This window comes from Scyliorhinus torazame, chromosome 9, assembly GCF_047496885.1.
Source record: "Scyliorhinus torazame isolate Kashiwa2021f chromosome 9, sScyTor2.1, whole genome shotgun sequence".
Lineage (NCBI taxonomy): Eukaryota > Metazoa > Chordata > Chondrichthyes > Carcharhiniformes > Scyliorhinidae > Scyliorhinus > Scyliorhinus torazame.
This window is the reverse complement of record NC_092715.1, coordinates 109,245,919-109,258,058: the sequence shown is the minus strand read 5'-3', so window position 1 is coordinate 109,258,058 and position 12,140 is coordinate 109,245,919. Positions and strand designations below refer to the sequence as shown.

Below are 12,140 nucleotides of genomic sequence, written 5' to 3'. Positions count from 1 at the left end.
AGTTCATGGAATAAACATTGTTTTGTGTTTAAAAATCTACCTGTCCATAATTGTAATCCCACTCCCAGGGAACAAGCCGTGTGCTCGGAAAAGCACCAAATACATTAAAGGGGGAGGTTGGTTGAACTGCATGATACATTTTGGGGTTCTGAAAACACCTCGCCCATAACAGTGTGGAGTTTGCACTTTCTCCCTATGTCTGCGTGGGTTTCCTCCGGGTGCTCCGGTTTCCTCCCACAGTCCAAAGATGTGCAGATTAAATGGATTGGTCATGCTAAATTGCCCATTAGTGTCCAAAATGTTAGATGGGGTTACTGGGATAGGGTGGGGGCATAGGCTTAAGTAGGGTGCTCTTTCCAAGGGCCGGTGCAGACTTGATGGGCCAAATAGCCTCCTTCTGCACTGTCGATTCTATGATCTATGATCATGAACCCAGGAAGCCATAAAAAGAGCGACCTGTCCATGCTCAACACACCAAAATGCTCTGCCCAAGAATGAAGCAATGTGACAAATAGTTCTCTGAGCTCTGTTGCTGTGAATGAGAGCCATGTCTCAACCCTCCGTCTTGCTACTGTACTCCCATTCTGACTTGCCTCCAAGTGTTTGCATCTCCTCCTACCTATCTTGGTTGAGAAGCAGTGTGCACCCCCATGTCTTAAAAAGAAAAATATAAAATTGGCTCTTAAATGAACTGACAAGAAGTTTGTTAGTAGTCAAAACTGGCCATTTATCAATTTCTACATGACTGCCTCCTCTGGTTGTCAGGAAAATTTTAAAATTTTGAGCCCGTCAGTTACACATCATGAAACCTCAATGCCAAACGCGGGCATGTTTAAGCAAATGCTTGCCCTTGTTCCCGCCATCTCATTTAACTAAAAATCCCACCCTCTCTGACTTCACTTCCTTGTGTATATGGTTACAAATTCCATTTGCTTCAACTATTGTGCTATTAAGATGGCAGCAGAATAGTTATTGCTAACTGTACTGAGTCTGCCTTATTCGAGGTTTTACAATGGCGATGAAACTTACTTTAAGTTGCACTTAACAATCTGCAAGTACTACAGGTCATAACCTTGAACACGTTTTCAACTTGTAAATAACATTTTATAGAGTACTGCATTCTTAGTCGCTAGGGCAGCCTTTTTCTGAAGTATGGTGATGTCAAAATCTAATGGCACCAGTGTAGCATAATTGTTTTTACTGATACTTGGGATTTTTTGAGTTTCTCCCTGTTTGATGACTAGATGATCAACAGCAGATTCAGACACAGGTCCTCTGGCCAGTGTTGATGATGCACCTATTTGCTGCAACTGGAGATGATTATTGTGCTTAGTGTTAGGCTGTCATGCGTGATCGTCATGTGTGCGGACGAGCCAGTGACTGGTGGTGCAGGCGAGCGAGCGATGGGTGGTGCGTGCGAATGAGTGAGCGATGGGTGGTGCGTGCAAATGAACGATGGGCAGTGTGTGCATCTGCGCGATGGGGTCTGCGAGAGCAATGGGGGGCCTGCGAGAGTGATGGGGGGCCTGCGAGAGCGATGGGGGGCCTGCGAGAGCGATGGGGGGCCTGCGAGAGCGATGGGGGCCTGCGAGAGTGATGGGGGCCTGCGAGAGCGATGGGGGCCTGCGAAAGTGAGCGATGGATGTGTCAGTGAACGGATGGGTGATGGGAATGGATAGAACCAGGTAGTCAGGTTGGGGATAATCATGATTGGAGTGACAACTAGGTTGGGTCACAGGTTGTGGTGGTGGTGGGAAGTGAAAGTCGGATCAGGAGGTGATGGGGGAGGTGGGTGGTGCTGTTGGCTCTCGCAAACTTCCATCTCTCTCGCAGCCTTTCCCATCGCTCTCGCAGCCTCCACATTTGCTCATCTCAGTTATGGGGGCATGTGGAGGTGAGGGAGTGCTGCTGGCTGTACTGCTCAGTTTAGTTATTTTTAAAAATAAATTTAGTGTACCCAATTCATTTTTCCAATTAAGGGGCAATTTAGCGTGGCCAAACCGCCTACCCTTCACATCTTTGGGTCGTGGAGCGAAACCCACGCAAACATGGGGAAAATGTGCAAACTCCACACGGACAGTGACCCGGGGCTGGGATCGAACCTGGGACCTTGGCGCCGTGAGGCAGCAGTGCTAACCACTGCACCACCGTGCTGCCCCTCTTAGTTCAGTTATGCTGGTTATACACTGAGTTACATACTTTCAAGGTCAATATCCAGTAAGTCCTACATATCTGGATCCAAATCTCCAAATCTGAGCTCAGAGTTGGAGACATCCGCATAGTAAATTGGCAGCATGGAATTAGCCCATTGGAAGTTGAAACTTCCCAGACAATTTCAGCATATGTTGCATGCTGGGACATCTGTAGGGTCCTGAGCACAAAGGCAATTTATGAGGGCTGCTAGCATCCACTACATTTAATTCAAAAACCTACAACTGGGGTGGCACGGTGGCACACTAGTTAGCACTGCTGCCTCACAACTCCAGGGAACTGGGTTCAATTCTGGCCTCGGGTGACTCCGTGTGGAGTTTGCACTCTCTCTTGTGTATGCGTGGGTTTCCTCCGGGTGCTCCGGTTTCCTCCCACAGTCCAAAGATGTGCGGGTTAGGTGGATTGGCCATGCTAAATTGTCCCTTAGCATCAAAAAGATTTGGTGGGGTTATTAGGTTACGGGGATAGGCTTAGATAGGGTGCTCTTTCCAGACTCAATGGGCCGAATGGCTTCCTTCTGCACTGTAAATTCTCACATTGTATGAACTCCCTCACCAACAGAGCTGTGGATGTACCACACTTCAGCACTGCAGCAGTTCAAGAAGCCAGCTCGCCACCACCTTCTCAAGGGCAATTAGGGATGGGCAATAAATGCTGGCCCCTAGCCAGCGATATGCACATCCCGTATTCATTAAAAATACATCACCACCCCTGACCACTGTGGCACTGTAGTATAAGGGGTCATAGGATAATTGAGTGCATGTCTTCAGTATAGAGCGAAGAAACCTTCTTTGTGATCCTGAACCAGGGTTCTTCACTCTTTAGCAGGAAAGCTTGCACCGTGTTCCAACTGATCGGCAAAGTAGTGGAAACAGAAAGCCAAGATCAGCCTAAAAACCTCAGAACTAAATTTCTACATCTGTTCACGGGACTAGGAAGGTTGAAGACAGCATACCACATCCTGAAATGAAACCACCGTATCTCTTTTATCCAGAAAATTCATCATCCATTCTTGTCAAAGATAATTATAGAGTTATAGAATCACTCGGGTGCAGAAGGCCATTTGGCCCATCGAGTCCGCAGCTTGCCTAGGCCCACGCCCCCACCATATCACTGTAACGCATTAACTCCCTAATTTTGCTACTGGAGCAGATAATCTCACGTTTATCCACATTATACTGCATCTTCCATGCATATGCCCACTCACTCAGCCTATCCAAATCCCGCTGAAGCATCTCTGCATCCTCCTCACAGCCCACCCTCCCATCCAACTTTATATCAACTGCAAATTTGAAGATAATACATTTAGTTCCCTTGTCAAGCATTTGTCAAGCATGATTCCCTTTCGTAAATCCATACTGACCTTGTCTGATTATACCACTGCTTTCCAAATGCTGTGCTATTAAATCCTTGTTAAATCCTTATTAAAGTCTAGTAACTTCCCTACCTCTCACGTTAGGCTCACTGGTCTATAGTTCCCTGTTTTTTCTCCACCTCCCTTTTTGAATAGCAGGATTATATTGGCTACCCTCCAATCTGTAGGAACCATTCCAGAGTCCATAGAACTTTGGAAAATGATAACCAAGAGATCTACTATTTCTAGGACCACTTTTTTTAAGGACTCTGTGATGAAGATTATCTGGTCCTGGAGATTTTTCCGTCTTAAATCCCATTAATTTACCCCCAAATCAATTCTTTACTAATACTAATTTCCTTCAGCTCATCACTGAAACTGGTGTTTCTCAGAACTTCTGATACATTATTCATGTCTTCCTTTGTGAAGACAGAAGCAAAGTACAAATTTAGTTCCTCAGCTATTTCTTTGATCCCAGTTATGAATTCCTCTGTTTCTCACTGTAAGAGGCCTAGATTTATTTTTATTAATCTTTTTCTCTTTTCTTTTGGAGTCAGTTTTTATGTTCCCCACTAGCTTACATTCATATTGTATTTTCCCCTTCTCAATCAATTCCTTGCTCTGCCTTTGCTGAACTTTAAACTGTTCCCAATCCTCAAGTCTATTGCTTTTTCTTGCTAATTTGTATGCCTCTTCTTTGAATCTAATCCTATCTCTAATCGTCTTGTAAGCCATGGTTTGATTACAGTTCCCTTTCTACTTTTGTATCAAATAGGAATAAATAACTTTTGGAGTTCACCTATTCATTCCTCGAATGCATGTCATTGCCTGTCCACTGTCCTTCTTTTCAGTAATGTTTCCCAGTGCATCATAACCAGCTCCTGTCTCATACCATCATTGTTACCTTTCTTGAGGTTCAGGGCACAGGTCTCAGAATCAACTACCTCACTATCCACCTTGATAAAGAATTCTATCATATTATGGTCACTCATCCCCAAGGGTTCTATCACAACTAGGTTGCTAGCTGATCCTTTCTCATTGCACAACACTCAATCCAAGGTGGCCTGTTCCCTTGTTGGTTCCTCAACATATTGGCCCAGAAAACCATACACTCCAGAAATTCCTCCTCTTTTTAAAATTTTGTTTATGGGACGTGAGCCTCGCAGGCGGGATCAGCATTTATTGCCCATCCCTAGTTGCCCTTGAGGCGGCAGTTAAAAGCCAACCCCATTGCTGTGGGTCTGGAGGCACAGGTAGGCCACACCAGGTAAGGACGGCAGATTTCCTTCCCTAAAGGACATAAGTGACCCAGATGGGTTTTTACAACAATTGACAATGGTTTCATGGTCATCATTAGATGACCATGGACTTTTAATTCCAGATTTTTATTGAATTCAAATTTCAACATCTGCAGCCGTAGGATTTGAACCTGGGTCCCCAAGGCACTACTCTGGGTCTCTGCTTTACTAGTCCAGTGACAATATCACTATGCCACCTCCTCCCCTGCTGTGACTAATTTGACTGACCCAATGTAAAGGCAGATTAAAGTCACCCATAATACAGCTGTTCCTTTGTCACATGCATCTCTGATTTCCTGTCTGTTATTCACAACATTACCACTGCAGTTTGGTGGTCTGTATACCACCTCTACAAATGTTTTCTACCCCTTGGTGTTTCTTAACTCAACCAACACAGATTCCATATAATCTGTGCTAATATATTTTCTCAATATTGTATAATATCTTCTTTAAATCAACAATGCAACTCCACCATTTTTTCTTTTCTGTCTGTCCTTCCTAAAAACTGAATAGCCCTCAATGTTTCATTCCCATCCTTGGTCACCTTGGAGCCATGTCACTGTAATCCCAACTATATCATACCCCTTTACATCTATCTGGCAACCGATTCATCAATTTTATTTCAAATGCCCCTGCGTTCAGCTCCAAAGCCTTAAGGCTAGTCCTTTTAACGTTCCTTGTCTGGTCCCTACTATTTTAATTTTAGTGTCATTATCTGACACAGGCCCTTGATTTCTCTGCCTATCACTTCTCTTATTCTCCTTACTGTTTTTCTCTTGTTCTTGATGACCTAGGTTTCTGACCTTTGGGAAATTCAGCCTGTTCAAAGTCCATTTCTCGAGGAGATTCTTGCCATTTCCTGCCAAGCAAACCAAGTCTCTATATACCAACCTTATCTTGCTGGGTCATCATCAACTTTCAAAGAATTTTGCAACGCGTACTTCAGCTGGCTAAATCAGCCTGAACTATAACTCTTTGTGAAGAAACCCTCATGGGACTCTGCCTTTCTGGACTCTGGCAATTAAGTGAACTGATGGTATCCATATCAATAGTTCTTTCTCTTTTATTAATTGCTATAAAAGCTCCTATTCCTATCTTCTTCTCGTGTGCTTGTGCATGTCCATGAAGTGCGACCATTCCTCAGGTTTGAATGTATGAATAAATTTGACTTCTAATTTAACCCTAAAGAGAGTTTGCTACAAGTCACTTTAATTTTTTTTTTTAGATTGTTCCAATTAAGGGGCAATTTTGCGTGGCCAATCCAACTACCCTGTACATCTTTGGGTGTGGGGATTAGACCCACGCAGACATGGGGAGAATGTGTAAACTCCACATGGCCAGTGACCTGGGGCCAGGATCAAAACCAGGTCCTCAGTGCCGTGAGGCAGCAGTGCTAACCACTGCGCCACCCTGCTGCCCCCAAGTCACTTTAAAAGTTGACCTAACAAACAGAAGCTTTGAAGGAAACAAGCCCCAGCCAATTAAAATAATTAAAACATCTCTGCTGACAGTGAGAAAATAAAGGAGTTCAGGTTTGCTTCATCTCATTTCTGTAACACTAGATTAACATTCAAGCACAGCCCGGGAGAAATGACTACTGGTGAGGGTCTATCAAGTTAGATGCAGAGTAGCCATTTTGTAAAACCAGAGGTGATAAACAGGGACCAGGTGAATGACCAATCAGGTCAGGAATGTGAGTGTAAAGAACTTGATTGTGATTCTCCTAAATATGATGAATAGTAAAAACCTTATTCTCCAAGTTTTAACCTAAGCCCTATCCAACAAATTGACAACATATTCAGTAATCAAGATAGATAAGCTGGGACTGTCTTCCATACAGCAGAGGAATTTAATAAGGGCATTCCATTATGATTTGATAGAGTAAATAAGAAGAAACTTCTCATCCACTGGCAGGAAGAATGTAAGTATACTGGCAAAAGAATCAGAGGGGATAGGACGTAATTATTTTTTTTCTGCAGCTAATTATGATCTGAAATGCACTGTCAGAAAGGATGAAGTTCAGAAGTAAATGAAAATTGGATTTTTACTTTGAAAAGGCAAAATATGCAGGATTATAAGAAAACAGCAGTCCAGTGGGACTATTTGGATAGATCTTTCAAAGAACCAGCACAAGCACAATGGACTGAATGGCCTCCTTTTGTACTGTATGAATCCATTAAAACAATACGCTTGTGTTAAGATTGCAACACTCTGTAGAATGCATTTTTATTCATATCTCGAGCACTGTACTGCTCTTACAGTAGGTAAGAGAAATGTCTGCACACCAAAACATTAAACTACAAAGTATCTGTTCACCATCAACTTACGTACTTCTCATCCCACACATGGTTTCCTCTGTGAAAAATGACTAGGTTATTTTTGGAATCCAGTGCAACGCCAGAAACCTGGCCCAGCTTCAGTTTTTCTCCAGGCCACTCAGTTGCTTCTTCCAAGTGCAAGACTACAAATTGGGAAGAAAAAAAATAGCAATAAATATGAGCTGCCTTATTTTTTTTAAACATAAAATCAATATGTTAGTATTTATTTTTGGCATGCAGAAACAATTGTGTGCATTCCATTATCACACATGAAAAACATTTAAAAAAAAATACTGGGAACAATGGTGAATTTCTGTAATGCAGTACTTAAAATAATCTGTCATTTTGTTAATTCCTTCAGTAATTCAAACTGAGCAGCATTAGTTCAATATACAAGATACTAAATGGCTGAATTACAAAGTCTAATGATAGTTTTGTAATCTGCTGGTGGCTGCCTGACATTTGCCAAAAGTGAAATCAGTAAAAGTTAATGATAACCACCAAATCCTAAAATATATCCGATTAAAATGCTGTTTGAAGTTAACCTCATAGTTATGATTTTTCAATGTCTTCAGAAATACCTCAGGGCGACATCCGAATCTAAATGCCAGAATGCACTTATTGGGAATTGCCAGTGCATGCAGGGTCAGGAGGAAGTTCCTTCATTTTAATAACAGTGGCAGCTGTCTGCACTACTAGGGGCGGATGTCAGAAGCCTGACAACCAATGAAGGTTGCAAAATGTGACAAAGGTGTCTGTCCTTTGTAAAGGGAGAGGAGGTGCCAAAACGAGTCTTTCAGCATGTTGGGGTTGGCAGGCACCCATGGCTCACACTTAATGGTACCATGTAAAAGAAATAATCCTGAAACCCACCACCAGAATCTGTACTGGCTGGTCACAACTTGATACTTATACCTCAAAATAAATGTCTCACCCTTGCCCTGGGAGGATTATCAATTGCTATTTATCAGATATTTTTTTAGTAGGGCTCATGGAGAGAAGCAGCAAACATGATGGCAGTTGCTGAAAACACTGCTCTCTACCATAAGTGAAGCTGAGCGAACAGATACACGACCTACAAAGCACAAAGATGCCTGACCAGTGAATCATTTTGTAAACTTTTGCTTGAAATTTCATTCAATAATTTATTTTGGTCTTAATAATTCTTAGAGAACTGGCAAAATTGAATTTGTGTATAAAATTGTCTTCTGTTTAGTGAGAGCATCTAGCAAAACACTCAGCCTCGTTTCTACAATGCACATTGCCTCAGGTTTTCATGTTAAATACTTTTTTTTGAGAAAATAACTTGGACATATTGGGTCCAGGCCAAGTGCTCTGGGCATATCCCATGATAATTGCTCAGTTATGTGTAGTACTTTTGGTAGGATTTTGTATTTGAACCATGAAATGATTTCAATTGAGAGGTTAATGTAAGGATTCAGCAGGTTCACCTGTCCTCTATTCATACTGAATATAAAAGTTACCCAACATATTCCTACAGGACCAACTGATAAAGCATTGCATCACACATTATCAAAACCTAACAGAATCAGTTCAACATCATGAGGAGCTTTTTCAGTGTCACTGTCGTAGAGGTAATAGGAACTGTCAAGTCACTAGAACTAGCCTAATGTGTGGACGTTTGCAGCTGTATTTTTAGTAGATCCTATAGGTGACCGACCAGAAGGTTAGCATACAGTTTATTATAAAGAATACATCTAAGGCAATATCCAATACTAAATTATTTTGCATAAAGAATTTGAATAATCTTTCATTTTAACTTGGCAGGCTGGATATTTGAAATTTATCTTTTGAAAATGATTACTTTCCCCATTCTGTAATGATGGATCAGAACTGCAGCCCAGGTCATATACATCAGTAAGATCTCCAGTTCAGCCTGGTCTATGTTGGGTTAGATAATCTTAGCCAGAGGGTTCGACAAAGAACTGTCCAATTTTGTTTTTTGGATGGGAAATTACAGAGGGTGGTGTTCCCATGCATCTGCTGCTCTTGTCCTTATAGGTGGTAGAGGTCATCAGTTTGGGAAGTACCGTCAAAGGAGCCTTGGTGAGTTGCTGCAGTGCATCTTGTAGATGGTAAACACTGCTGCTACTTTACATCAGTGGGGGGAGGAGGGAATGTTGAATGTGGTGGGTTGGGTGTTAATCAAGTCAGCTGGTTTCTCCTGGATGGTGTTGAGTATTGTTGGAGCTGCTCTCACCCAGGAGAGTATAATATCACAGTCCTGATTTGTGCCTTGTAGGCGGTGGACAGGCTTTGGGGAGCGAGGAGGTGAATTACCCGCCACAGAATTCCCAGCCTGAGTTGCTCTTGTAGCCATAGGGTATATATGGCTATCTAGCTCAGTTCTTGATCAATAGTAACCCCCCAAGCTGTGATAATGAGGGTATCTGTGACTGAATATCAAGGGGAGAAGGTTTCATTTGCTCTTGTTCGGAGATATTCATTGCCTGGCACTTGTGTGACACAAATGTTACTTGTATCCCATGCACTCTAGCGAACCTTTTCTGAACTATTTCCAATCTAGGTTCTTCTTTAAGTAAGGTGACCAAAATTCTACATAGTACTCTAGGTGTGTTCTTACAAGTGCCCTGTACTGTTGTAGCAAGACTTCCATACTCACCAGCCTTCTTGAAATAAAGGGCAACATTTCATTAGCCTAATTACTTACTGTACTTGCTTACCTGCATGTACCTGTACTTTCTTGTGATTTAGGTACAAACTCACCCATATTCCTTTGTACTGCAGTATTCTGCAGTCTCTCTCCATTTAATTAATATTAATAGAATACCTACAGTGCAGGAGGCAGCCATTCTGCCCATCATGACTGCACCAATTCTTCGAAAGAGAACTCTACCCCTGTCCACTCGCTCATCCACCCGCCCTATCCCTGTAACCCCACAATCTAATCTGCACACCCCTGAACACTAAGGGGCAATTTATCATGGCCAATTCACCTAACCCATACATCTTTAGACTGTGGGAGAAAACCGGAGTACCCAGAGGAAACCCACCCAGACATGGGGTGAATATATAGTATTCTGCTTGTTTATTCTTCCAGCAAAAGTGAGCAACCTCACATTTTCCCACAGCAGACTCCACCTGCTAATTTTTTGCCCACTCAATTAACCTATCTGTGTCCCTTTGCAGGCTCGATGGATGCAACTCACAATTTGCTTTCTTGTCCATCTTCCTTTTGTCAGTAAATTTGGCTACTATACAGTCAGCCCCCTCATCCAAGATTCAATATAGATTGCAAATATTTGAAACCCCAGCGCAGAAACTTGTGGCACTCCGCTAGTTACAGTTTGCCATTCTGCAAATGGTCTATTTAGCCCGACTCGGTTTCCTGTTAGTTGGCCTATCAATTATTTGTTCTGATACATTATCCCCAATACCATGAGCTCTTATCTTGTGCAGTAACCTTTTATGAGACACCTATTGAATGTCTTTTAGAAATCCAAACAAACTACATACTGGTGTCCCTTTATCCACCCTGTTTGTTGCATCCTCAAAGAGCTCTAATAAATTTGTCAAACATGATTTCCTTTTCACAAAACTATGTTTTTGTTAAAATATTTTTTATTCTCCTTTTCCACATTTTCTCCCAAATTTACACCCAACAATAAACAATAATCAGTAACGAATGTAATGTCAATCCCCATATCAATAACAACGATCCCATTCTTCCACCAAACCCCAGACATTGGCCCGCATGTTACCATAAACAAATGACAAAAAGGAATCAGGAATCACCCATAGTTACCATTAACACATACAGTCCCCCTCCCCCAACCCTCCCAGCTCCCAAACCCCCCCAATATTCGATGTGATCCAATTCTCGAAAGTGCATAATGAATAACGCCCATGTCTTGTAGAATCCCTCAATCCTTCTCCTCAGTTCAAATTTTGCCTTTTCAAGCATTAAGAATTCCAGCAGGACCCCCCGCCACGCCAGGGCACAGGGTGGAGAGGTTGATCTCCACCCTAACAGGATCCGCCTTCGGCCGATCAACGAAGCGAAGGCTACATCTGCCTCCGCGCCCGTTTCCATCCCCGGCTGGTCCGACACCCCGAATATGGCCTCCCGAGGGCCCGGGTCCAGTTTCACGTGCGCCACTTTAGAGATTACCCTAAACACCTCCTTCCACTAATAATCCAGCTTTGGACAGGACCAAAACATATGAACGTGGTTTGCGGGCCTCCCCTGCAACATTCACACACATCTTCTATCCCCTCAAATAGCCGGCTCATTCTCACCCTTGTAAAATGTGCTCTACACACCACCTTTAGCTGTATCATCCCCAACCTCGCACACAAGGTGGAGGAGTTCACCCTCCTGAGCACCTCACACCAGAACCCCTCCTCCATACCCTCTCCCAACTCTTTCTCCCACTTTGCCTTGATCCCTTCTAGCGGCGCCTTCTCCTCCTTCAAAATAGCCCCGTAAACCACCGATACTACCCACTTCTCCAGTCCCCCTGTGGTCAGCACCTCCTCCAGCAATGTGGAAGCCACTACTGGGAAGCTCTGTATCTCCTTTCTGGCAAAGTCTCGAACCTGCATGTATGTAAATATTTCCCCCTGCTCCAGCCCATACTTCGCTTCCAGCTCCTTCAATCCCGCAAAACGACCCCCAAGAAATAAATCTTTTTGTGTCCTAATTCCTTTCTCCTCCCATCTCCGAAAATTTCCATCCCACTTCCCTGGTTCAAATCTATGGTTCCCCCGAATCGGCATTTCCCTTGGCCCTGCCCCCAACCCGAAGTGCTGTCAAAACTGCCTCCAAATTCTCAACAAAGCTATTACTACCGGACTCTCTGAGTATCTGCCCGGGGCCGTCGGAGCGGCGCTGTCGCTAGCGCCTTCAATCCCGACCCCCTACCCAAACTCTCCTCCATTCTGACCCATTGGGAGTCAACCCCTCTGACCCAGCTC

The 12,140-nt window shown here is 43.3% G+C and overlaps 1 protein-coding gene across 10 annotated transcripts in view; it reads right to left on the bottom strand.

Annotated features, from left to right (window-relative positions):
• The window catches only part of pam (peptidylglycine alpha-amidating monooxygenase), a 445,162-nt gene that overhangs the window by 63,708 nt on the left and 369,314 nt on the right, over positions 1-12,140 (bottom strand). For all 10 annotated transcript variants that reach the window (XM_072516372.1, XM_072516375.1, XM_072516373.1 and 7 more), the window contains one exon: positions 7,195-7,324. In XM_072516372.1, the coding sequence (XP_072372473.1) occupies positions 7,195-7,324 (130 nt within the window). The remainder of the gene's footprint in view (positions 1-7,194; positions 7,325-12,140) is intronic.